Source organism: Mirounga angustirostris, unplaced genomic scaffold (assembly GCF_029215605.1).
Source record: "Mirounga angustirostris isolate CCGP_5_RB_7025 unplaced genomic scaffold, mMirAng1.0.hap1 SCAF_6, whole genome shotgun sequence".
Taxonomy (NCBI): Eukaryota; Metazoa; Chordata; class Mammalia; order Carnivora; family Phocidae; genus Mirounga; species Mirounga angustirostris.
This window is the reverse complement of record NW_026991714.1, coordinates 2,195,984-2,220,152: the sequence shown is the minus strand read 5'-3', so window position 1 is coordinate 2,220,152 and position 24,169 is coordinate 2,195,984. Positions and strand designations below refer to the sequence as shown.

At 56.3% G+C, this 24,169-nt stretch overlaps 2 protein-coding genes and 1 long non-coding RNA gene across 6 annotated transcripts; 1 reads left to right on the top strand and 2 right to left on the bottom strand.

Moving 5' to 3' along the window:
• Nucleotides 1-59: 59 nt before the first annotated feature.
• On the bottom strand, nucleotides 60-14,247 carry LOC135364690 (uncharacterized). 2 transcript variants are annotated; one of them, XR_010412138.1, is made up of 5 exons: nucleotides 13,619-14,247; nucleotides 8,711-10,410; nucleotides 6,246-6,583; nucleotides 5,840-5,958; nucleotides 60-5,203 (listed from the first exon to the last, which is right to left on the bottom strand). It is a non-coding gene; the product is annotated as an uncharacterized LOC135364690 (long non-coding RNA). The 2 variants fall into 2 exon arrangements; XR_010412137.1 differs by having other exon boundaries at nucleotides 60-5,958; nucleotides 13,619-14,246.
• Nucleotides 14,248-14,270: 23 nt separating this feature from the next.
• On the top strand, nucleotides 14,271-20,709 carry LOC123845813 (G patch domain-containing protein 4). Of its 3 annotated transcripts, none has more exons than XM_045876648.3 (8): nucleotides 14,271-14,546; nucleotides 16,480-16,617; nucleotides 17,086-17,159; nucleotides 17,262-17,354; nucleotides 17,457-17,543; nucleotides 18,906-18,997; nucleotides 19,245-19,295; nucleotides 19,485-20,709. In XM_045876648.3, exons 2-8 carry the CDS (start codon nucleotides 16,539-16,541, stop codon nucleotides 20,320-20,322), a joined length of 1,314 nt encoding a protein of 437 aa, XP_045732604.2. In that variant the 5' UTR covers nucleotides 14,271-14,546; nucleotides 16,480-16,538; the 3' UTR covers nucleotides 20,323-20,709. The 3 variants fall into 3 exon arrangements, with proteins under 3 accessions (XP_045732604.2, XP_045732603.2, XP_064449811.1); XM_045876647.3 differs by having other exon boundaries at nucleotides 19,242-19,295; XM_064593741.1 differs by lacking the exon at nucleotides 14,271-14,546 and adding an exon at nucleotides 16,059-16,266 and having other exon boundaries at nucleotides 19,242-19,295.
• Nucleotides 20,710-20,955: 246 nt separating this feature from the next.
• NAXE (NAD(P)HX epimerase) lies at nucleotides 20,956-23,163 on the bottom strand. Its single transcript, XM_045876649.2, has 6 exons — nucleotides 22,967-23,163; nucleotides 22,768-22,876; nucleotides 22,559-22,669; nucleotides 22,372-22,485; nucleotides 21,521-21,668; nucleotides 20,956-21,210 (listed from the first exon to the last, which is right to left on the bottom strand). Exons 1-6 carry the CDS (start codon nucleotides 23,146-23,148, stop codon nucleotides 21,008-21,010), a joined length of 867 nt encoding a protein of 288 aa, XP_045732605.1. The 5' UTR covers nucleotides 23,149-23,163; the 3' UTR covers nucleotides 20,956-21,007.
• Between the last annotated feature and the right edge of the window lie 1,006 nt (nucleotides 23,164-24,169).

The following is a 24,169-nucleotide window of genomic DNA, read 5'->3' as shown; positions in this document are numbered from 1 at the left end:
GTCCCTCACCTCTCCCAACTCCGTCCTCCAGGGGAGCCAGAGCAAACACTTGTCCCTCTCCTGCTTAAAGCACTGGCTCCCTTTGCCCGGAGGATAAAGTCTGGTCTCCTAACCGCGGCTTGCAGGGCCCTCTGGGATCCCGCCTCTCCCTGCGCCTTCCACATTGCCTCCCACCAGCTGCGCCCTCAGCACGGTGTTCCAGACACCTTGGACTTCTGGCTCCAGAAGAGTCCGAATTCACTCTCACCTCCTTCTCCCAGGCATCACTGTCGGCCTCACCTCCTCTGGGAAACCCCTCCTCTTCCCTGGCTGGCCACACTGGAGTGCGCCGTGACCTGCTCTTCTGGGTCCCGGGCTGCACCGGCCTGGGCACTCGTTCTCGGAAGTGCTTTTGTTAGCAGCTGAACTAGCAGTGCGGATTTGAAAGTAATACCTATGCCCTGTTGACTGCATCAGGGAGGTATCCCGTGATTTCAGTTATGGAACTAATTCCAAACACAGTTTTCTATTCCAGTAGTGTATTTTCCCCTTCTTTTTCTTTTCTTTCTTTTCTTTTATTTTAAAGATTTTATTTATTTGCGAGAGAGAGAATGAGAGACAGAGAGCATGAGAGGGAGGAGGGTCAGAGGGAGAAGCAGACTCCCCGCCGAGCAGGGAGCCCGATGTGGGATTCGATCCCGGGACTCCAGGATCATGACCTGAGCCGAAGGCAGTCGCTTAACCAACTGAGCCACCCAGGCGCCCATCTTTTCTTTATTTTATTAAGTAGACTCCATGCCCAATGTGGGGCTCGAACTCACGACCCTGAAATCAAGAGTCACAGGCTCTGCAGACTGATTCAACCAGGCGCCCCCCGATTTTTCCCTTCTTTATTGTTATCTGTTCTTTATCAACTTGACCATTTTTTAAAAATAGGGCTGAGGACACCTTAACCTAGCTTTACTCGTTTTCTAACCCTGATTCTTCCAAGTGCTAATTGCATGGCTTTGAACGAGTTATTTACTTCTCTCTTCCTCAGTGTCCTCATCAGTAAACATGTGGATAATAATTCCCACCTATCTCACCGAAGGAACACACGTAAAATGCTTAAAATCGTGTATGGTATGTAGTAAGTGCCATGTATGTGTTAGCTATTATCTGCAGCACCCAGCATAGTTTCTGGCACACAGTAGGTGCTAAATAAATGTGTGTGCATGTTAATGAATGAGCCCACACTAAGGATTCTGGGAAGGTGAGCTGGGACGTGGGGAGAGTCGGAAGCCAAGGGGCTGAGCCCCTCTTCCTGCAACTGAAGGCCACGCCCCGCTTGCCCCAGGAGAAATGGGGGCTGGGCTCCGAGGGCTTCCCAGCCGCTAGAGGGAAGGTACCTGGGTGGGGACATGCCCTGTGCACCTGTGCCCGCCGGCCTGGTGAGAAGAGTGGCAGCGGGGGGTGGGGGGGACACCCACCAGGAGACCTGCATGAGACCTGCGTGAGACCGCCCCAGCACTTCCCACGTGTATCTGGTATTTACTCCTCTCAGCAAGGACGTGAGGTGGGAATGATTACGCGTCCCTTTTACTCCCGCTTAAAGTTGTACAAATTATAGGAGACTTGAGTAAGGTCACACAGCTAGTAAGAGGAAGGTTTGCTGGGATTTGAACCCGGATTTGACTGAAGGCTCAAGCTCCTTCTTAACCGCTGGGCTGTATTTCTGCATTTCAAAGCAGACACACACATACCCTCTTTGTAGCCCTTGCAGAGAATGAGAAAGCCAACAGCCCCCAGTGCCTACCTGTTAGAAGCCGGTCTCTTCACAGAGATGGGAGCGACAGGGACTGGCTGCCTTTTGCCCTGCTCCAGGAAGAGGTTCCAGTGAAGGAGGTGCCTGGGCCCCAGGCAGGTCCAAGCACCTTAGAGCCCTGGGACTTGGGCACCTGATCAGTGGGGTCTCTCCTTTTGCACCTTTGAGGAGAGGCTTCTGCCCTGAGCTCACAGAAGCAGCCAAGGCGCTGAGAAAACTTTTCCACCTGTCAGTCCACCAAGCCAGGCTAAGTGACTGGTGTCCAGCCTCTGACCCAGCACTAGTCTGCACTGCTCACTGTCCTGGGCCTGGGGAAGATGTGGCGCTTGGGGCCGGGGTGGGGACCCCCGAGGGGATGGAGTGAAGGAGGCACCGGGGAAAGATTACCTGGAGGAATGTGGAAGGTGGGGTGCCTCGCTTCTTCTAGATGTTCTTGGCCCAGAGAAGGAGCAGACGGACTGGTGGGTATGAAGACGTTGGGCCGCTGTGCGTGAGGATGACTGCGGATGAGCTCACAGACCCATGGTCAGGCTCCTGTGGTCTCTGCGTTTCCACATGGGCCTCATCCAAGCAGCACCCCCTCCCCTCGCCCCACAGAGTCCTCACCTCTTTCCTCCGGAGACTGGGTGTGCATTGCCTGTGGGAAGAGGCTCTCAAGGTGGGAACCAGACTTCCAGGACCTCCAGCAGCTTCAAGAAACCGGACCCCTTCTGTCCAGCCCCCTGTCTGTCCGTCTGTCTGTACTTTCCTTTTCTGGCCCCACCCCATTGGAAGCACAATTTCTCATTGTCTCTGTCTTTCCCCCTATTGTTGAATAACAGGGGCCCTTTCTTTATCCTGTGGGCAAAGGCAACGAAATGTCAACAGCTGGGGATGTGGGATGCAGGACCGGCTGGCACACACCACCGGAAAAAGGGCCTAGGTGGGGGCAGGCTCTGAACAGGATGGACATCCCCAGGGAAAGGGGGGGCCCTGGTTGGTGAGAAGGTTGAAATGGGGCCCCTTCCATCCTCAAGCTTCAAGCCTCGGGAGAGATGTGGTGTGAGGCCAGGGATGGCCTGGCTCCACGGAGGGCAGAGTGTGTGCTTGGAATTGCAGTGGGAGAGACAGCAGGCAGCTTGGCAACAAGGAGGGGTCTCTGTGCCTGGGAGGAAAATGGGAATTCCTGAGAAGGATTTTGGAAAGCTCTCCAAAAGAGGTCAGCTCATTTGTCCCACCAGCTCTTAGTGTAAATTCTCAAGAAAAGGGAGGTCCTTAACCTCCCTGGGTGGGAACACACATCTCCACAGTCTCCCCTGGAGTCTAAGCTCTTGCTGGAGTCCACGCTCACTGTTCAAAACTTTCTGTCGAGGTACAGTGTACATGTACGTGCGAGGGGCACAGATCTTATGCAGACAGCTCAGTAACGTTTACATGGTACACGCCGTGGAACTAACCTCCAGATCAACATACGGAACATTTCTAAAGATTTTTTTATTGGGGCACCTTGGTGGCTCAGTCGGTGAAGCGTCTGCCTTCGGCTCAGTTCATGATCCCAGGGTCCTGGGATCCACCCGCATTGGGCTCCCTGCGCAGCGGGGAGTCTGCTTCTCCCTCTGGCCCTCCCCCCTGCTTGTGCTTTCTCTCTCTCTCTCTCTCTCTCTGTCAGATAAATAAATATTCTTTTTTAAAAGAATTTTTATTGGGGCGCCTGGGTGGCTCAGTTGGTTAAACGACTGCCTTCGGCTCAGGTCATGATCCTGGAGTCCCGTGATCAAGTCCCGCATCGGGCTCCCTGCTCGGCAGGGAGTCTGCTTCTCCCTCTCCCACTCCCCATTTGTGTTCCCTCTCTCGCTGTGTCTTTCTCTGTCAAATAAATAAATAAAATCTTTAAAAAAAAGAATTTTTATTTATTTGAGAGAGAGAGAGAGCAGGAGTGGGGGAAGGCTCAGAGGGAGAGAATATTCAAGCAGACCCCTACTGAGCACAGAGCCCCACATGGGGCTTGATCCCACAACCCATGAGATCAGGACCTGAACTGAAACCAACAGTCAGATGCTTAACTGGCTGAGCCACCCAGGTACTCCTTATACAGAACATTTCAACACCCAGGATAAGCCTGTTTCTTTTTTGTTTGCTGTCAGTGCAGAAGGAGGACTCCCTCCAGGAATAACCATTTAGAAACGGTTCCAGCTTCCAATCGCCTCGCAGCCTTCATTTCTCTCCGCCCGGCAGCCCTACATCAGTAGCTTCGCATTACTAAGATCATGTGCTTTTGGAACTGGAGGGGACCTCAGGACACCTAGCTTCTTCGGGCACCTGACAAAGAGGAGGCGCCGGCTGGGAGAGGGACAAACCAGCACGGAAGGCAGCTGTGGAGTCAAGCCTGGGACTTGCTGGGGTTCCCGCTCATCCCTCTTCGTTGTCTCTCCCGGATTCTCCAAGTCAGGGAGCTGCAGGGCTTTTCGCCAGGGCCACATCTCACAACAGGGAGCCCACCCCACCTGCATGCACTCCTCTGGGGTTTGATGGAGTGTCTTCCCTCTCCTCCATCACTGTTCCTGGGCCGTCCCTCCTCCTCCCAGAGCAGAGAAGACAAACAGCCCCTGTCTCAGGGCCAGGACACCCTGATCCTGTGCATCTCATTGGCCTCCACCCAACTCAGACAAACAGCCTCCCACAGAGAGGGGGACACAGAGGCTCTGCCACCACCCCGGGCTCACTCCCACCCTCCTTTCTCCCCAGATCACTTCTGAATGAGGGTTTGGAAGCCACAGGTATGTGAACTGATAAAAGGCTGAGTGTGGCAGGGAGGAAGGCCTGGAGCTCTTTGATGGAGGCAGAAAGGACCCTGAGAGGACGGAGTGGGGAAGGACCAGACCAGGACCAGGAAAAAATGTGTGTTGGACAGCCAGACGGCACTCACTTTGCTCAAGGGCGCTTTCGTTCCCCCCCACCCCTGCCACCAGACTCAGTTCAGCAGGAGGGCAGGTGCTGGGCTTGCCCTCCTGAGTGGAGGTCTTTGCCACTGCCTCTACCAACTGAGATGGGGGGCGGGGGGGGGGTACGGGGATGATCCGGTCCAAGCATGGAGTCCTGACTTCTCTTCCTCTAGCACCCAGACTCGGCCTCCAGGCAGCATCAGCTGACCCACCTTCTTGATCCCTGCCGATGGCAAGCCGGTCCCAGTTTACTATCGGGATTTTGCGTGAGGGATGGGGAGCGTTGGCAAGATGGCACTTTAGGGGGTTGCAGGGAGAGGCTGAGGGTGACTGGCAGGACCTCCTCTCCTTCTCATGAAGTTCACACACAGCTGACTCAGCCACCTCCCTGCCTCCCCGAGGCAGAGGTCCCTCACCTTCTCCTCCTCCCTGGAAGCCCCAGGCCATGCTTCTTTCTGGCCCAGGCTGAGGTGCCCTGTGGGGCTGGATCCCAGCGTCACTGCAGGAGGATGTGGGGGTGAAGCGGGTAAAGTCAGCCTTTAGGGAAGGCACGTTTTCCACTCAGGACCACTCCCTCTCACTCCCTCTATTTCCATCTCTGTGCGGAGCATCAGGACTCACCCCCTGCCTCAGATGCCCTGTGGAGCCTCGGCAGGAGACTGTACCTCATCTGGGGGGCCCTGCCCTGCCTGGAGGTCCTGGACAGAGCTCCGTCTCCTGGCCTTCACTTCAGCCCCTTTACTTGGGGCTCCTGAGAAGTGGGCGTCACGGTGCCCACTTCAGGACTGTCCAGGACCTCAAAACTGGAGCTGAACATGTCCAGAGGGAGGCATTGGCTGGCTATGTGGGCAGCTTCCTCCTGGCTCTGCAAAGTCTCAAAGGAATGGAATGGGGGGGGGGTCACCTTGTCCTCATCTCAAGCGGGCCAATGTGCAGGTTCATCAACCATCTCTATTCTGAGGGCATGGTTGGGGGCAGGGGTCCTTAGGGCATCTTAGGGCACCCTAAGATCATGACCTGAGCTGAAATCAAGAATCTTATGCTTAACTGACTGAGCCACCCAGGCGCTCCATGTTTTTTTTTAATCCAACAGAGATCATATCATACAAGCTGTTCCCTACTTTGCTCTTCTCACCTAATAATATGTGGTGAGCCTCTGTCCCGTGAGCACATGATGTACAGCTTGCTCATTCCCTCCTGCATCTGCATAGCATTCCCGAGTCTGGCTTCCAAGCACCTCAGGTAACCAGATGCCTGTTGTGAGATATTCAGGGTGCCAGAGGTTGGGACAACTAGTTAGACATGTTGGGGGGGGCTACAAAAAACGGGTGGCACGGTTGGTTAAGCGCCCGCCTTCGGCTCGGGTCACAATCCCGGGATCCTGGGATCAAGCCCCGCATCGGGCTCCCTGCTCTGCCGGGATTGTGCTTCTCCCTCTCCCACTCCCCCTGCTTGTGCTCCCTCTCTCGCTGTCTGTCAAGTGAATAAATAAAAATCTTAGAAAAAAAAAAGGAAAGGAAAGGAAAGGAAAAGAACCTTACAACGTGCGCGAAGTCTGGAGCCTTGACTGCGGCGGCGACGTGCAATGCGCCCGAGGCCCAGCAGGGGGCGCGGGGCGGGGCTGAGGCTGCGGCTCAGAGAGGCCCGCGCGGGGCTGCGGGAACCCCGGGCAGCCCTCGCGTGCTCGGCTGGGCTCTAGTTCGGAGGGCGCGGAGTCCCGCCCTCTCGAAGCCTCTTTCTCGGGTTCCGGGGCGGCAGGTGCGTGGAGAAAGGCGAGGCCGGGGTCCTGGCGGTTCCTTCGAGCGCGCTCCTCCGCCTCCACTCGCGTCGGTGCAGACGGTCCCACGGCGATTCTACTGACGTGTCCGCAAGTACTGCCCTTTAAAGACAGAAAAGAAGCAACCCAAATGGACGCGTCTGCTACCCTGAGGACTGTCCTCCTCCAGGTGACTCCAGAGGTGGCCGGAGAGCTGCGGGGGCAGCGGGCCCCCTGCCGCCCACCCTCCGCCCGCTCTCCCCGCCCCACGCCCGCGGCCAGCATCCCCACCCGCGGGCTCCAAGCCCCTTCAAGGGGGACACCGAGGCCGGAGAGAGGCGGACACAAGCGCTGGAGGGACAGAGACTGAGGCTCAGGCCTTGACCCGGAAGGGAGCGGAGGGGGGCAGCAAGCGCAGGTGGCGACGGAGCCTCAGAGGAACACGCGTGGGGTGGGCCGAACCCGCACACGGGCCGTAGCTGGGACCGCGTCCCCGCACCCGTCCCCGCACCGGTCCCGCACATCCGTCCCCGCACCCGTCCCCCACAGCCGTCCCCGCACCCGTCCGCGCACCCGTCCCGCACATCCGTCCCCGCACCCGTTCCCCGCACCCGTCCCCCACAGCCGTCCCCGCACCCGTCCCCGCACCCGTTCCCCGCACCCGTTCCCCGCACCCGTCCCCGCACCCGTCCCCCACAGCCGTCCCCGCACCCGTTCCCCGCATCCGTCCCCGCACCGGTCCCGCACATCCGTCCCCGCACCAGTCCCCGCACCCGTTCCCCACATCCGTCCCTGCACCCGTCCCCCACAGCCGTGCCCTCACCCGTTCCCCGCATCGGTCCCCGCATCCATCCCTGCACCCGTCCCCCACAGCCGTCCCCGCACCCGTCCGCGCACCCGTCCCCGCACCCGTCCCTCACATCCGTCCCCGCACCCGTTCCCCGCATCCGTCCCCGCACCCGTTCCCCGCATCCGTCCCCGCACCCGTCCCCCACAGCCGTCCCCGCACCCGTCCGCGCACCCGTCCCGTACATCCGTCCCCGCACCCGTTCCCCGCATCCGTTCCCCGCATCCGTCCCCGCACCGGTCCCGCACACCCGTCCCCCACAGCCGTCCCCGCACCCGTTCCCCGCATCCGTCCCCGCACCCGTTCCCCGCATCCGTCCCCGCACCGGTCCCGCACATCCGTCCCCGCACCAGTCCCCGCACCCGTTCCCCGCATCCGTCCCTGCACTCGTCCCCCACAGCCGTGCCCGCACCCGTTCCCCGCATTGGTCCCCGCATCCATCCCTGCACCCGTCCCCCACAGCCGTCCCCGCACCCGTCCGCGCACCCGTCCCCGCACCCGTCCCTCACATCCGTCCCCGCACCAGTCCCCGCACCCGTTCCCCGCATCCGTCCCTGCACTCGTCCCCCACAGCCGTGCCCTCACCCGTTCCCCGCATCGGTCCCCGCATCCATCCCTGCACCCGTCCCCCACAGCCGTCCCCGCACCCGTCCGCGCACCCGTCCCCGCACCCGTCCCTCACATCCGTCCCCGCACCCGTTCCCCGCATCCGTCCCCGCACCCGTCCCCCACAGCCGTCCCCGCACCCGTCCGCGCACCCGTCCCGCACATCCGTCCCCGCACCCGTTCCCCGCATCCGTTCCCCGCATCCGTCCCCGCACCGGTCCCGCACACCCGTCCCCCACAGCCGTCCCCGCACCCGTTCCCCGCATCCGTCCCCGCACCCGTTCCCCGCATCCGTCCCCGCACCGGTCCCGCACATCCGTCCCCGCACCAGTCCCCGCACCCGTTCCCCGCATCCGTCCCTGCACTCGTCCCCCACAGCCGTGCCCGCACCCGTTCCCCGCATTGGTCCCCGCATCCATCCCTGCACCCGTCCCCCACAGCCGTCCCCGCACCCGTCCGCGCACCCGTCCCGCACATCCGTCCCCGCACCCGTCCGCGCACCCGTCCCCGCACCGGTCCCGCACCACTCCCCGCACCCGTTCCCCGCACCCGTCCGCGCACCCGTTCCCCGCATCCGTCCCCGCACCGGTCCCCCACATCCGTCCCCGCATCCGTCCCCGCACCCGTTCCCCGCATCCGTCCCCGCTGGGCGCCGTGGGGCCCGCGGCGGGCGTCCCTACGAATAGGGACAACTACATAGGACGTGGGATCTCGGTGACGATCATAGGAGGATGTTAGTTAAACCGTAAACCACCATTCTAAAGACCGCACCCGAAGGGTTGTAGTATTTTTATTACCGTGAACTCCGTCAACGAAGCGGAAAAGCCAGCGGCGGCCTGGGCGGAGGATCGGGAAGTAGAATCGGTCTCAGAAACAGTCTGAGAGCAGGACCCCTTCTTCTCTACACGGAAAGAAAAGTGGTCTGTTCCGTGACCAGTGCTCCTGACACAGGCTCTTAAAAATCCCACGTTGGGGGCGCCTGGGTGGCTCAGTCGTTAAGCGTCTGCCTTCGGCTCAGGTCGTGATCTCAGGGTCCTGGGATCGAGCCCCGCATCGGGCTCCCTGCTCGGCGAGGAGTCTGCTTCTCCCTCTCCCACTCACCCTGATTGTGCGCTTTCTCTCTTTCTGTCAAATAAATAAATAAAATCTAGAAAAAAAAAATCCCACGTTGTAGGTGTGACCACAAGCTAGTTCTGCGCGCGCAGCGTCACGTTTCACCAGCAGAAAAACAGGCCCGGCAAGAGGCGGAGGGACAGGAGCGACCCGGCGGTCCCCGAGCCACAGGCCTTGTTGGCGCCGCCGTGTGATTGTGAGAAGCCGCCCGGGGCTTAAACCCCTCACGGAAAGTGAACCTGGCACCTGGAGCATTTAATTCCACCCCAGAAGCCCGGAAAGGAGTTGGAGTTGGTAATCCCCGGGCGGCGCTCAATTCCTCCTGCCCTTCTGCCGCGGATAATATTTCTCCCCTTCTCCATCCCCAGTCCCTCAGCACTAGCTCTGAGTTGTACACATTTGCTGTTTTATTCTTTTTCCTGATAAAATAATATATGCTCATTGCAGAAAAACTGAGGGCGCCTGGGCGGCTCAGGTGGTTAAGCCTCAAACTCTTGGTTTCGGCTGAGGTCACGATCTCAGGGTCCTGGGATCCAGCCCCGCGTTGGGCTCCGCGCTCAGTGCGGAGTCGGCTCCAGAGTCTCTCTCCCTCTCCCTCTGCCCCTCCAGCTCATGTTCTCTCTCTCTCTCAAATAAATAAATGGATCTTATTTTTTTTTTTAACTCAGGGGAAAGGTACAAAGAGGAGGAAAGGCTTACCTGTAATCCCTTTACCTAGGATTCACTGCACGTAACAGGTTAGTGTTCTTCCCTTGCTCTAGTGTGCCTATGCATTTTTTAAAGATAAAATTCACATATCGTAAAATTCACCTTTTAAAGTACAATTCAGTCATTTTTAGGATATTCATGAATTTAACTGCCACCACTAATTCCAGAACAATTCATCAATCCAAAAAGAAGCCCTGTACCCGTATCAGCCACTCCCCATCGCCCCCTCCCAAACCGGACTGTGTCTATGGATTTGCCTATTCTGGACATGGCATGTATGTGGCCTTTGTCTCTGGTTCTTTAAATTTGACGTGTTTCCAAGTTTTCTCCATGTTGTGGAGTGTCCCAGTGCCCCACTCCTTTAGATGGCCAAGTAATATTCCATTTTGTGGGTCTACTGTGTTTCTTTTATCCATTCCTCAGTTGATAGACATTTGGGTTGTTTCCACTGTTTCAGTATTATAAATAATGCTTCTATTAACATACAAGTTTTGTTTTCAGTTCTCTTTGGGCACATACCCAGGAGTGGGATCCCTGAGTCCTATGGTAATTCTATATTTAACTTTCTCAGGAACTTTCAAACTGTTTTTCAAGACAGCTGCTCCATTTTACATTCCCACCAGCAAGACATGAGTGTTCCAGTTTCTCCACATCCTCTCCAACATGTGCTATTACCCTATAAAAAAAAAAATTACAGTTATCCTAGTAGGTGTGAAATGCTGTCCCATTGTGGTTTTCATTTGCATTTCCCTGGTGACTAATAAGGTTGGGCATCTTTTCATCAGCTTATTTGCCATTTGTAGATCTTTGGAGAAATGGGTTTTCAAATCTTCTGTCCATTTTTATTTTTTTTTAAAGATTTTATTTATTTATTTGACAGGGAGAGAGAGAGAGAGAGAGAGCACGAGTAGGCAGAGTGGCAGGCAGATGGAGAGGGAGAAACAGGCTCTCTGCTGAGCAGGGAGCCGGATGTGCGGCTCGATCCCAAGACCCCAGGATCATGACCTGAGCCGAAGGCAGACGCTTAATGGACTGAGCCACCCAGGCACCCCTCTTCTGTCCATTTTTAAATTGTGTTGTCTTTTTATTGTTGACTTGTAAGAGTTCTTTATATATTCCGGATATTAGAGCCTTGTCAGACATATGATTTGCAAATATTTTCTCCTATTCTGTGATTCTTTGAATTTTTAAAAATATTTTATTTATTTATTTATTTATTTGTCAGGGAGAGAGAGCGAGCACAAGCAGGGGGAGTGGCAGGCAGAGGGAGAAGCAGGCTCCCCGCTGAGTAGGGAGCCTGATGCAGGACTCGATCCCAGGACCCCAAGATCACGACCTGAGCCGAAGGCAGACGCTTAACCGACTGAGCCACCCAAGTGTCCCTGTCTTTGAATTTCTTGATAGTGTCCTTTGGAGCACAGAAGTTTTAATTTTAAGAACTTTAGTTCTTTGATCCATTCTGAGTTAGTTTTTGCATATGATAGAGGGAGGGCTCCAACTTTATTTATTTATTTATTTATTTATTTATTTTATTTAGTTTTTGCATCTGGCTATCCAGTTGTCCCAGCACCATTTGTTAAAAAGAGTATTCTCGGGGTGCCTGGGTGGCTCAGTCGTTAAGCGTCTGCCTTCAGCTCAGGTCATGATCCCGGGGTCCTGGGATCGAGCCCCACATCTGGCTCCCTGCTCTGCAGGAAGCCTGCTTCTCCCATTCCCCCTGCTGTGTTCCCTCTCACTGTGTCTCTCTGTGTCAAACAAATAAATAAATAAAATCTTTAAGAAAAAAAGAGTATTCTCTCCCCACTGAATTGTCCTGGCATTCTTGTTGCAAATTAATTGCCCATAAATGTATGGGTTTATTTCTGGACTCTGAATTCTATTCCATTGATCTATATATCTATCCCATGCCAGAACCACACTCTTGATGACTGTAGCTTTGTAGTTAATTTTGAAATAGTGAAGAATTTGTCCTTCAATTTTGTTCTTTCTTGAATATTTTTTGGCTATTCTGGGCCCCCTGAATTTCCATATGAATTTTAGGATTGGCTTGTCAATTTATGCAAAAAATCCAGCTGGGATTTTGATGGAGATTGTATGGAATCTGGAGACCAATTTGGACAGTAATGTGACCTAAAACATCAGCAAGTCTTCCCATCCATGAACACAGGCATCTTTCCATTTATATATATCTTCCTTAATTTCTTTCAGTTTGTAGTTTTCATGTACAAGTCTTACATTTCCTTTATCAAATTCTTTTTTTTTTTTTAAAGATTTTATTTATTTATTTGAGACAGAGAGAATGAGAGACAGAGAGCATGAGAGGGAGGAGGGTCAGAGGGAGAAGCAGACTCCCTGCCGAGCAGGGAGCCCGATGCGGGATTCGATCCCGGGACTCCAGGATCATGACCTGAGCCGAAGGCAGTCGCTTAACCAACTGAGCCACCCAGGCGCCCTCCTTTATCAAATTCTTAAGTGTTTTATTCCTTCTGATGCTATTACGTATGGATTTCTAACACAGATGAGCCCTTACTATATAGGTACCATTTTGTATCTGCTTTTTTCACTTTAATTATATCGTAGATACTTCCCCCAAATTATTGAGTCCTTCTTCAGCATCCTTTTTTAAGGCTACGTATTAGTCCATTGTACAATTACACTAATTTATTTAGCCTTTCTCCTTTTGTGGGATATTTAGGTTCTTTACAATTTCTCCATTTTTAAATATTACTGTAATTTCTATGCATCTTGCTGTCTGCATATCAGATCATGTACATAGTCATGTACGCTTGTTCTGTCCTAACGGCCTTTATTCCCACTCTTGTGAGGAGGCGTGAGACCCATGCAACTTGGAACTCCTTGAGGCCCATTTCTCTTGCAATCCCACACAATCCCCAGGGCCAGGCCTCCACCCTCAAGGGGGCTCCTTCAGAAGGCTCCTCCCAGGGGCCCAGAGCTCTCAGTGACATAAATGCTTGGTAACTTGTTATATCCCCACAAGATTGTGAGGCCCAACAGGACAAGGGCTGGACATTTTTATACCTCCAGCCCTTGGTCTACAGAAGACCCTTAATAAATGCTTCTGGATGAGTGAGTCAGGCAGAACAAGGAGCTCACGCCCCTACGTCAGACTAGGAACCTTGAGTCAGAGAACTGTGGCCACTAGGCTTGTGGCGTGGCTGCAAAGTGTGCCAAACACAAACTGTTAGCTGGAAAGGGCCCTTGAGGTTGCCTCATTCCGGAGCTTCCAAACCTCTGCCATGACCACAGTATGATACATGGCCTTGGACAGGTGGAGGGGACAGAGAGATGGAAGGGGACATGGTGGAAGCTGAAGCCCGGTCTGTGGAATACCCTCAGCAGCCCGAAATAGCACAGTAAGTCCAAGTTTGTAAAAATGATTGAACTAGTCCAATAGTCCAATTTTACAGACCAGGGAAAGGGTGCTCTTGAGAAGTGACTTGTTCAAGGTCTCACAATCAGTGGCGGAATGGGAAAAGGACTCAGATGTGACTCCCATTCACAGAATGTTCCCCTACTGAAGTAGCCTCTGAGGAGTACCTTCCAAGCATCCCACATCGCTGATGCCTCTAGAATTCCACTAAGCAAGATCCATCATTTAAACCAGTGTCCCCATGTAGCATATTTTAAAAAGTAAAGTTAGGGATGCCTGGGTGGCTCAGTTGGTTTAAGCCTCAAACTCTTGATCTGGGCTCAGAGTGGGGAGATGGGAGCCCCAGGCTGCCGGCACAGGTCGTGGAATCCGCTTGAGATTCTCTCCCTCCCTCTGCTCCCCTCCCCAATAATTAATAAAAAGTAAAGTTAATTTTACGGGAAAATTTGATGAAGATGAGTGTGATAAACTGAGCAATGCGACAAAGCTTTACCTGGAAATGTTGGTTTTCCTTTTTGTGGTTCCTGGGGGAGGTGCGCGCTTGAGTTACCCTAAATACTGAGATAGGGAGGTGGGCGGGGGGGGGGTTCAGGTTTTAGTTCTTGGGTGGGTGGGCGAGGCAGGCCTAGGCACAGTTTGTGTGGATGGGGCACGTGCAACTTCTCTGCAGTTAGCGAAGTTTGCTCAGAGGAGCCTCACACCTACCAGGCAAGTGCAAGGTCCCCAGCCCCGCGCGCGATCCGGGATCCGCATCTAGCCCCGTGCCCCCCCCGCCTCCCGCTCCAGCCCCACGCAGCGTCTCTACGGCCCCGGCCAGAGCAGGTGCTCCCGGAGTCAGGGCGCGCGTCTTCCGCATCTTCGCATCAACAGTTCCAACGGGGCAGGTGCCCGCACAGTGTTTGGTGAACCTACTGAAACCTCCCAACGACTGTGCCCGCGGCTGAGTATTCATCCCCGCAAACCACCCCCGAGGGGCTCCTCCCTCGCCGCCCCGCCCCGCTCGGCCCGCCGCTGCGCGCTGCCCGGGGCTTCCTTCCCCATCTCGGGGTCCGGGACTAGAGCAGCATCGCAGCCAAAGCCGTGCTCGGCGTCCCGAGGGCGGTCAGGACGAGCCCCTCGGCCGCCCGGGGGCTGGAGCCCGGCCGGAAGTAGAACACCCCCGGAGCCCCGGAAACGGGCGCGCGCGGGCGAGTTTCCGCCGCAACAGCGCAATCAAGGGAGCCTCCCCACACCTGGAGTCCCGGGCGCGCATGCGCCTCTATGGTATCGGCAGCCTAGAGGGACCGACCCCGAACTTCCGGGAAGATGGCGGCGCGCAGGCCGGAGGACGCACGTGTTCGCGCGGAGAGGGCCCCGCGGTGACGGTCAGCGGCCACCGCGCCCCGGACGGTGGCGCTCGGAGGCCGGGCTCAGGAGTGAAGGTGGGAGCAGCACAGTAGCCTTACAGGGGGGAACTGCGGCAGGAGGGCTGCATTTAGACCTCACGGGGAAGGAGGCCAGGGACAGAGCGGCCCTTTGGGACCGCTGTCCGAGGAGCGGCCCCGGGCCGCTTTAATTAGAAGGCTCGGGTTGGCCGGCGAGGAGGTGGTTCCAGAAAGCGCGCTGCAGCCTTCACGAGACTGCGGCGCACAGCCGGGGGCCTCGTTGCTTCTGTCCACAGTTACCGTTGTCAGTAGGTGAAAGCACCCGTGTCCCAGCGACTGAGCGCGTTCTCACTCCTGCATTAAGTGCGTGGGGTCCGATTTCCAGGGCGTGTGGTTTCGAATGAGTGCGGTGGTAAGCCCTAGGTCAGGAAACACAACGCGCTGTAAGAGGCCGAGGGGTCATGAAGAACAGCAGTGCCGGGACGCCCGAGAGCCTGGGTCCGCTGCTTGCCAGCTGTTGGGTTTGGGCAGGGAATAAACTTCTCTGCGATTTGTTTGCAAACGTCGTGATAACTCTTCCTCATAGGCTGTCGGGAGGATGAAATAAGATGATCTGTGTAAAGCAATTAGCAGGCCGGCATCGAGGAAAGACTTAGTGTTAGATGTTGTTGTTGTTGTTATTAAAATCTGGGGGCTGATGGATCAGAGGTAACTTCCGGGAGGAGGCCGGGTTTTGAGGTGGTCTTAAAGGCCCCAGTGTCTGAATTTTACTTTTCTTACAAATTCAAGAAGCAAGATAGAGCCATTTCATCACTTAGTGCTTTTGTGTCAGGACTCTCAAGGTATCACGTTTTCAGGTAATCATCCCTCATAGTAGAAACGTGAACAGAAATGTAAGTCACCCTGAATTTGCCACTCTTCAGTCTCAGAGCCCGGTATCGTGACCCGAGCCGAAGGCAGACGCTTAACGGACTGAGCCACCCAGGCGCCTTATAATAAATTATCTTAATACAAGTTAACTTTAGTGAGTTAAGTCAGCAGTGGTGGTCTTAGTTTTGTGTGTCTTGTGTGATAAGGCAGCTTAACCATTTCAGAGGCAGATTTGTATATAAGTTGGATAATGCCATTCTGGGCTCCAAAAGGCGGAGCACCTACATGACTATAAAGAAATGCAAGTAGTAACTGTGATAGGATAGAAAGAGGCCACGTCGGAGGCAGGCAGCCTGGGCTTGTATTTCAGTTCCATCTCTTATTAGCTACGTGACCCAGGCTTTGTTTTCTTTGTTTGTAAATTAAAGATAATAGCTATCCACAGGACGATCAGGATTAAATAAGACAATACAACAGTATGTGTAATCTACCTGTTATGCACGAAATGCTCAGTGAGGGTGGGACAGTTTCAAAAGGGGTGTTGTTCCTGCAAGCCTGAAGAGCGAGCGGCAGTGGGGAAGAGGTGTGGAACCCCCACACTTGAGAGGATAGAGTGCTGGAGCGTGGGTGTAAGACATGGGCTCCGTTGAGTATTCTCATAACTCAGGTTAAAAACCCCTTACCTCTTTGTTTTTACGTGGCAGTGAATCTCGGGAGCTGTTACCACGTGGTGGTAAAGAGTGGGACTCTACAGACAAGCCGTCTGGTTGCGTTCTTACACATATTAGCTGTGTGACCCAGAGCAAGTCACGTTTGCTCATTTGTAAAGGAGGGATGATAATGCTTTCCTGAGTGGAACGTTAGGAACTCCTCCTGAGCTGGGAGAATTAAACGAAATAATCATGTGGTGAGCTCTCCGTAAATTTAGGTGTTATTAATAACACCAGTCCTCCTTGACTTTTGGACATGCTGATGATCTCTCTATGGTCAGACAGGGAGCTCCCCCAAAGACAAACCTCCTTCCTTTGTCTCTGCCCCAGGTTCAGAAAAGAATTTTTACGAGAGCAGTCAGGATGGATCTGATGGGTGATTTAGGCACTTTCTCCTTTTCTCTTAAAAGGACGACAACAACGTCACCTTCTGTGGTGAGGGCCTGCGGATCGGGACTCCTCTCTCACCATGAGCATCACCCCAGAGGTCAAGAGTCGTGGGATGAAGTTTGCTGAGGAGCAGCTGCTAAAGCATGGATGGACGCAAGGTCATCCCTGGGGGGCCCCTTCCACATCCCCCCAGCTCCCTGCCCACCTCGTGCCCAGGGGAGTAACGTTCATCCTGGGCTACCAGTATGTAGCCCATTCAGCTGGAGGAGGAAAAGCCAGTTTAAAGGGAAATTTGTGGAAGAAAATTTCTGACTTTTCCAGAAAATGGGCAAGTGGAAGAAATTTGATAGTGGGTCGTGAGAAAGAAGTGTTTGGGAGGACTAGGGGAGGGAGGAAGGGTCATGACTTCTGTCCTCAAAGAATCATGAAGGAGAAGATGGCTCAGGCTCAGACAAAGGCAGGGACGCTGCATGGACAGGCACCAGAAAGAGGGGGCTGGAGGGCACCCCCAGGGACGGTGTAGGCCCAACGCTCGGTGTGTGGTGTGGCAAGGAGTGGCACAGGCTGGTGCCTGTGAGGTCTCGGGGCAGGCAGGAGGATAAACCACGTCGCTCACTGTCCTCCAGGCAAAGGTCTGGGCCGGAAGGAGAATGGCATCACCCAGGCCCTCAAGGTGACACTGAAGCAGGACACTCACGGGGTAAGACTGGGCAGGCTGAGGGAGGTCAGTGTGGATGGAGAGGGGGACCCCAGAGACAGGGCAGGGACAGGTCCTTGGAGTTCATACTTCTTCCTCTGGCAGGTGGGACATGACCCTGCCAGGGAGTTCACAGACCACTGGTGGAGTGAGCTCTTCAACAAGACTGCGGCCAGCTTGGTTGTGGAAACTGGGCAGGTATGGGGTGCTAATTGATGGGCATGTGGACCACGAGGGCCTGGGACGTGTGGGGGGTGAAGGGCACACCCACGTCACCCACTCACTGATACCTCCCCACAGGATGGAGTACGGATAAGGCATCTTTCTAAGGAGACCACCCGTCATAATCATCCCAAGCCCAACATGCTGTATCAGAAGTTTGTGAAGGTATTAGGGGCTGGGGGTGAGAGGGTCCATCCTTTTTCCTTCTCTGGCCTCTCCCAGGGCCTGAACATTTGTTTCATATGCCTTACCCATTCTTACCTATTCTAGAACTGTTCTAACATTGTCAGATCCCGTGAGCAACTTTGCTGTCGCTTGCTTAGACTGTCCAGACCCTTGGCCAGAATTAGACCTTCAGGTCCCATGGGTCTGGGGATGGGGCGTGGGTGGTAGGGCATGGGCAGGCACTGCCAGAGCAGAGTGGGAGGGGAGGTCCAGTGCAAAGGACTTAGAATCCAGAGGAGACCTGACAGATTCTCTGACCCATCCTCTATTTTGCAGTTGTGGCCACAAGCAGGGAAAAGTGGCTTGCAGGCAGGACTAGAATCCATCTTCAGACTCGCGCCCTCTAGCACAACAGTAGAAGGGAGCTCACATTCAGTGACCATCTGTTATGTGCTGAGGGCTCTCTGTGTCCTGTAGCAAGCCTTTCCCATTTCTCCTCACCTCTGTGGCCATCGCCCTCTCCTGCTGGATTTCCTTCACAGTCTCCTACCCTGTCTCACTCCCCGTCACTTCACCGCCACGGTGGCCAGAGTGCTCTCTGACACATTTCACTGGGGCTCTGGCTCGCCCCGACCGAGGATGACCATCCTGATATGTCAGACTGGCTCACAGGGCCCTGAGGCCTTGGCCTGCACTCACCCCTCTCGGGGCCTCTACACTTGTAGCCAGATGGGATCGGGTTCTTTTGAAGGTACCACTGTTTTTCACCTGCAAGTTTTTGCACGTGCTTTTCCCACTGCCTGCCTGCAGCATTCTGCTGCCTTTCTCCTTTTACCTGTCCACTTTTGGTGGCCTTCCAGAGCAGAGTTCCTGAAACGTCCCCAAACCCTGAAGTCTGATCAGTATCCCTCTTCCAGCACAGGCGACACTTTATGATTGTCCGTGTTCTGTCATCCTCCCTTCGCCCCACGTGTAGATCCATCTGGGCTGACCGGTCTTGTTCCCGTTCTACTCTGTATCCCAATCCATTGGCCCGTAGTAGGTTCTCAGTCTGCTTAGATACAAGCACTGCGGGAGGTGTGGGGGAGGGTGGGGAGAAGCACCACGGATGACCCCCAGGGGACACCAGGAGGACCTGATGACCCGGAGCACTCCCCCTCCCTTCTTGGTCTGCCCACTGATGGCTCCCCCCTCCCCCCCGCCCCCCAGCGGCAGCCCACCTCTGTGGGTCGGCAGGGAGCTGTGTCGGGGGCGGCAAGTTTCTGCCTGTGGCTACCAGTTCCCCAGGGCTTCCGGGAGGGGAAGAGGGGTTGGCAGTGGTGTTGAATGGGCTTTGTCTACCCCCATGATTGCTCCTTCTAGACGGCCACACTGACTGCAGGTGGGGAGAAGCCAGACAAGGACTTGGAGAGCCACAGTGATGACGACAACCAGGGGCCCAAGCCTCCAAAGATGTGAGATCTCATTTTAGTGCTGGCGGTGTGTGGGAGGAGAGGCCTTTGAATCTCAAGAGAAGGGACCAAGCCTCAGGCCTGACTGGGCTTCTTCAGGTGGAACCGTGTTGTACTAATCTTTGCTTCTCCTGCACCTATAAAGTGCCAGGTCCTGAAAGGGAGCTCAGTGTTGAAGGGATGTGTTAGAGAGCAGGAGAGGTCAGGCCTGCGCACGAGCTGTTTGTGATCCCTGATCTCCCCCCAGCAGTCTGGCTGATGAGATGCTGCTTCGAGCCTGTGAGGGGCGCACGGCACACAAGTAAGTAGTGGTTAGCTCCTTGGGCTCTCCTCCCCATCACCAGCCCTTGAGGATGGTCTGTGCCCCTTCCGTGCGCTTCTCCCGCCAGGGGAAGGATTCCCTGCCACACACACAACAGTGTTGCCTGCAACCGCGAGGACTAGGCCTGTTTTCCCCGTACCTCGCTCTGACCTGGGCCCCCTGTTTCAGGGCTGCTCGTCTTGGGATCACGATGAAGGCCAAGCTTGCCCGGCTGGAGGCCCAGGAGCAGGCCTTCCTGGCTCGTCTGAAAGGACAGGACCCTGGGACCCCTCAATTGCAGTCTGAGAGCAAGCTCCCCAAAAAAAAGAAAAAGAAAAGGAAGCAGAGAGAGGAGAGAAAGCCTGCAGCAACCACCGGGAGTGCAGAAGAGGAGTGCCCGGAAGATGCGGGCCAGGCCGGCGGGAGAAGCAGGAAGAAGAAAAGACAGAAGCCAGAAGCAGTGGTGGCAGATGAGTGGGAGGGAGCGGCTGTCGGGAACGCGGACGGAGAGGCCGCAGGAACGAGTGGATCTGGAGAGTGGGAGAGCAGGGAGCAAGCTGACCCGCCCCGCAGGAAGATGAAGAAGAGGCAGCACCGTGCAGAGGAGATGGCGGTCCCAGACGGAGGGGCAGGAGGCCAGGAGGCTGCAGCCAGTGCGGGGACAGAGCAGGTGGAGAGTCAGGCATGCGCTGAGCCCTGCCGCAGACACAAGAGGCGGCGGCAGCCGGAGGAGGGGGCCTTAAACACAGAAGTAGCAGTGGAGGGGGCTGCTGCAGATGGTGGGGCCGGGGAAGCAGCAAGCAGGGCGCACCGTGAGGGGAAAAGCAAGAAAAGACGGAGGTCCCAGGAAGAGAAGGATGTGAGGGGTGAAGGGGATGAGGAGGGGGGCAGGACTAGGGGGGCAGAGAGCGGGGCGCACACTGGCTTAAGCAGCAGAGGTAGGAGGCAGCAGGAAAGAGCTGGAGTCAGCCCCGACCAGAGAGCAAGAAGGAAGAAACAAGAGAGCCTGAAGGTCAGGTCAAGGTAGGGCTCCACGGACTCCTTTTGAGGAGCTGATGCTTGAGACCTGAGTTGACAGGGTCTCCTGCGCCCTCGCAGTGAGGAGCCCCTCCCAAGGAGGAAGCTGACCCCTGAACTCCAGCTGCGCAGAGTTGGGTGCAGACGGTGTGGACAGAGAGCGAGGGTTCAGGTGCCCATGGGAGCCAGGCAGTGGCAGGATGCAGACACCCTCTGGAGGGACACGCCACCTGCAAACGTGGCCGGTGTGAGGTGGCATCCAGCCCACAGGCCACCAGCCCCAGCCTTAGAGTCAACGATTCAACATCAGCTCGGGCTCCCAGCCTGTGTGTAAGTCCTGACTGGCATCTCCACTCCCGGCCTGGGAACATCCCAAATACAACTTAGTTTCCTTGGATGCCTCCAAAGAAATTCCTTCAGTTAACCTCCCATAGTCTTGCTACCCTGTTGAGGGAAAGGGGAAAGCTCAGAGAACCTCACTTGGGAGCTTTTTTCTGTATCTGAAAATCGTTTTCATTTGCCCAAATGCCACAGCCACCCCCCTTGCCCGTTTTGTTCCCCCGGAGAGGTAGCACCATGTCGCTCCCTGGCTTCTGCCACCCCTTAACCTTTACTGCCAGGAAAGCTCCCAGGACTCCACAGCTTGGGGGAGGAGCACTAAGTCTTTATTGGGAGGAAAGCCCACCCGTCTTCCCTCACTGCAGACGGTAGACACACTCAGTGTCCGGGTAGGGCGGCAGATTCAGCTGGTACTTCTGTTCCAGAGCAGGTGGCACAAAACGACCTCCTAGGTAGTGGTAGCGACCAGTGAACTGGGTGGCAGACTTTTTGGGTGCTGTCAGGGAGATGAGCAAGTCTGGCTGGATCCCTTCAGAGTTCCCCTTCTCCACATCCCATCCTGGAAAGAGGGTGGTTTTCAGGAAGAGAGGAAGAGGTCTACTCCTCTTCCACACCCTGCTCTACCCTAGTCCTGAAGGAGTGGGAGGCACTCTGTGTCCCCTCCCAAGGAACCTGCATCCTCGAAGCTCCGTGTACTCCTGGGCTTTGGTCTCTTGGATCCAACATATAAGGGCAGTCCTGACTCAACTTACTTTAAGCGTGGTCTGAGCCTTGGGTCAACAACGAGGACTCCTAGGTACCTGTCTCAAGACAGGGCAGGGTCCCAGCCCCAATCCCCCCCCACCCCCCAACTTCCTTGGACCCAGCACCTGAGGGAATGTCGATGCTCGCAATGGGCACGGTGAGCCCATTCAGGACACCCAGGATGCCACGGAACGGCTCCCGAACATCGCCTTTGAAGCTGAAGCCAAAGATGGCATCCACGACCAGCTCGTACAGTTCGTCGATCAGCATGGGCTGTGGTGGGGCAGAAGGAGGGGAAAGCATGTCAGAGTCAGCAGCTGCACAGACAGCCCTTAATGAGAGATGACGATCCTTTGCACGCGCCACTCACAGAGGCACAAACATCATTTCATCTCATTCAGATGAAATGTCTAGGCATTCTGGGGCCTAGACGTCAATGCAGGTTGGTCACTGATTTAGGCAAGCTGAGTCCAGACACGCTTTCTGTTGTGAGGGTCTGCCTGCCACGGGGGCGGTACAGTGTGGGACTCCCGCCTAAGGCTGGGAGTTAGGACAAGCCACTTGCCTTCTCTGTACCATCCCAGTCTCTCTCTGTGTAGAATGTGTTACACTTAAAAACAAAGTTCTCATTTCCCATCCTTAAGTCCCTGTCCCTGCAGAAAGGGTTTAGGATGAGGCAGTCACTTCAGCCCCTGAAAGGAATGGCCAGCGTGTTTACTGCCTACAGGACAGGTCCTGACCTCAGGGAGAAAGGAGTGACATGGAAGTGAAGGGGGCAGGGGCTCCCCCCTACTCATACAGCACAGTTCAGGCACACACACACCCACCCACCCCGCCCACCCCACCCCGGTAACTGTGAAGAGCCCACCCTCCAGAGAGGAAGATCAGCAAGTGGGCTCGGCCTGGGAACACGAGGAAGAGCAGGACACAGGCGGTGGTTGGGGGAGGAGGAGGGCACCCCACTGGAGCCACCTACCTCGGGGGGCATTTCACCAAGGAAAGGGATGTCCATTTTCTGACACTGGGTCACCAGTGCGGTGAAGAGTGGCTTGTTCGGCCTTTTGGGATAATAAATGGTTGGCTGGTAGCCCTAGAGGAAAGGAGAGGGGTCGGTCGTCCAAGCCCGGATCCGGAAGCCCCGCCGCCCCCGCCCACATACTCACGAAGAGTTTGAGGTGCCGCGCACACACCAGGCCGTCTCCTCCGTTATTCCCGGGCCCGCAGATGACCAGGACCGCGGGGGGGCTCCGGGACATGGACGTGGGGGGATAGGCCTGGAGGCGGGGTCAGAGGGCAGTCAGAGGGGCTCTGGGAGGCCCCGGGCCACCCTGGCCCGCTGGCCCCGCCACTCGGCTGTGCCCAGGCCACTGACCTTGGCAATGGCTGTGGCGCAGCTCAGCCCAGCCAGCTCCATTAGTTGATCCACGCTGAACTGGTACTCGTTAAACAGCTCCTCGTCCACGGCCTGGGCCTCCTCCTGGCTGCGGACACCCGCAGGCTCAGTCCGGGCGCCCTGCGCGCGGCCCGCCCCGGCTCCCGCCCCCGAGCGAGCCCGCCCAAGCCTCGCCTACCTCAGGTACTTCACTGCCGGGCTCGCCATGCCCGCCGGCTCCCCGGGGCCGCCCGAGTGCGGCCGCCGCGTCCCCCACCACGCGGGCCCCGCGCGGCAGGCGCCCGCCTGGCCCGGGACGCGCCGCAGCTGCGAGCCCGCGGCCAGCAGCCCGAACCCCAGCACCGCCCGCAGCGCGGACATGGAGCTCGCCCGGCGCATGTGCGGCGCCCGCTCCGCCCCCTGAGGGCGGGGCCGCGGGCTCGCCCCGCCCCTTCGCGAGAGCGCGGACGCCGGGCCGCGCATTCGGGGGGGGTCGGGGTCGCTCGCTGCCGGTCACGTGGGTGGAGCACCACGGGCGCGGTTGACCCCTTCGTGGGCCTGGTGGCGGGGCAGGCAGCCGGGGTTCCTGCCCTGGCACTTCGCGGCTGAGTGGACGGGGGCACCCCTGGTCTCGGCGTCCTGCGAGCACGCGATTCACGGGTGCCCGCGCTTGCGGAGCCGGCCCGGCGCCCGCGAGCAACGCGCGGGGAACGGAGCTCGCGTCCTCGTTTACGCTGCCGGCCGTTCCGCGCTCGGGCTGGGGCGCTCCGGTGCACGGTCCATACTAGAGGGACGAGCGCGGGGGGTGGGGGGGCAGCAGGGGTGGCTTTAGTCCGGAAGCGGGCGACCTGGGAACAGGGTGGACGAACACCCCAAAGCCCATCTTCGATCCGGGCGAGGCCTGAGCGTTTTGAAGGGGAGGGCGCCAGAAATGTGGGGGCTCGGTGAGGGAGAAGCTGGTGCCCAGGCGGTTAATCGTTTGTGCACATGACCCTGAGCAGGCTTAGTGTTCCGGAGAGTCTGGTCCTTCGCTCCTCAAGGAAAGGAGGTATTCTGCTACAGACTAAGGAATTCAGGTCAGCAAGCAAGGAGCGCAGAAGCTTGAAATAAGTTAACCCTAAGGCCGGTTGGACTGCTGTTTACAGTGTAATTTAGGACCCCTGTCCCAAGTACATTAGCTGCCTCCACCTACCTCTGCTTACCAGGGTAGCATGCTGCATTTCCCTGATCATAATATTTACCCCCCCTTTATCAAGATCATACCTATGGTGGGGCGCCTGGCTGGCTCAGCGGGAGGAGCATGCAGCTGGTGATCTCCAGGTCATGAGTTTGAGCCCCGCCTTGGGTGTAGAGATTACTTTTATTTTGTTTATTTATTTATTTATTTTTAAAGATTTTTATT

Excerpts from the sequence above, each read along its gene's own strand:
- LOC123845813 (XM_045876647.3), top strand. The coding sequence starts at position 16,539 with ATGAGCATCACCCCAGAGGTCAAGAGTCGTGGGATGAAGTTTGCTGAG. Across the intron at positions 17,355-17,456 it reads TGGTTGTGGAAACTGGGCAG|GATGGAGTACGGATAAGGCA; the intron begins GTATGGGGTGCT and ends ACCTCCCCACAG. Across the intron at positions 17,544-18,905 it reads TGTATCAGAAGTTTGTGAAG|ACGGCCACACTGACTGCAGG; the intron begins GTATTAGGGGCT and ends TGCTCCTTCTAG.
- NAXE (XM_045876649.2), bottom strand. The coding sequence starts at position 23,148 with ATGTCCGCGCTGCGGGCGGTGCTGGGGTTCGGGCTGCTGGCCGCGGGC. Across the intron at positions 22,486-22,558 it reads CGCGGCACCTCAAACTCTTC|GGCTACCAGCCAACCATTTA; the intron begins GTGAGTATGTGG and ends CCTTTCCTCTAG. Across the intron at positions 21,211-21,520 it reads GAGCATCGACATTCCCTCAG|GATGGGATGTGGAGAAGGGG; the intron begins GTGCTGGGTCCA and ends CCCTCTTTCCAG.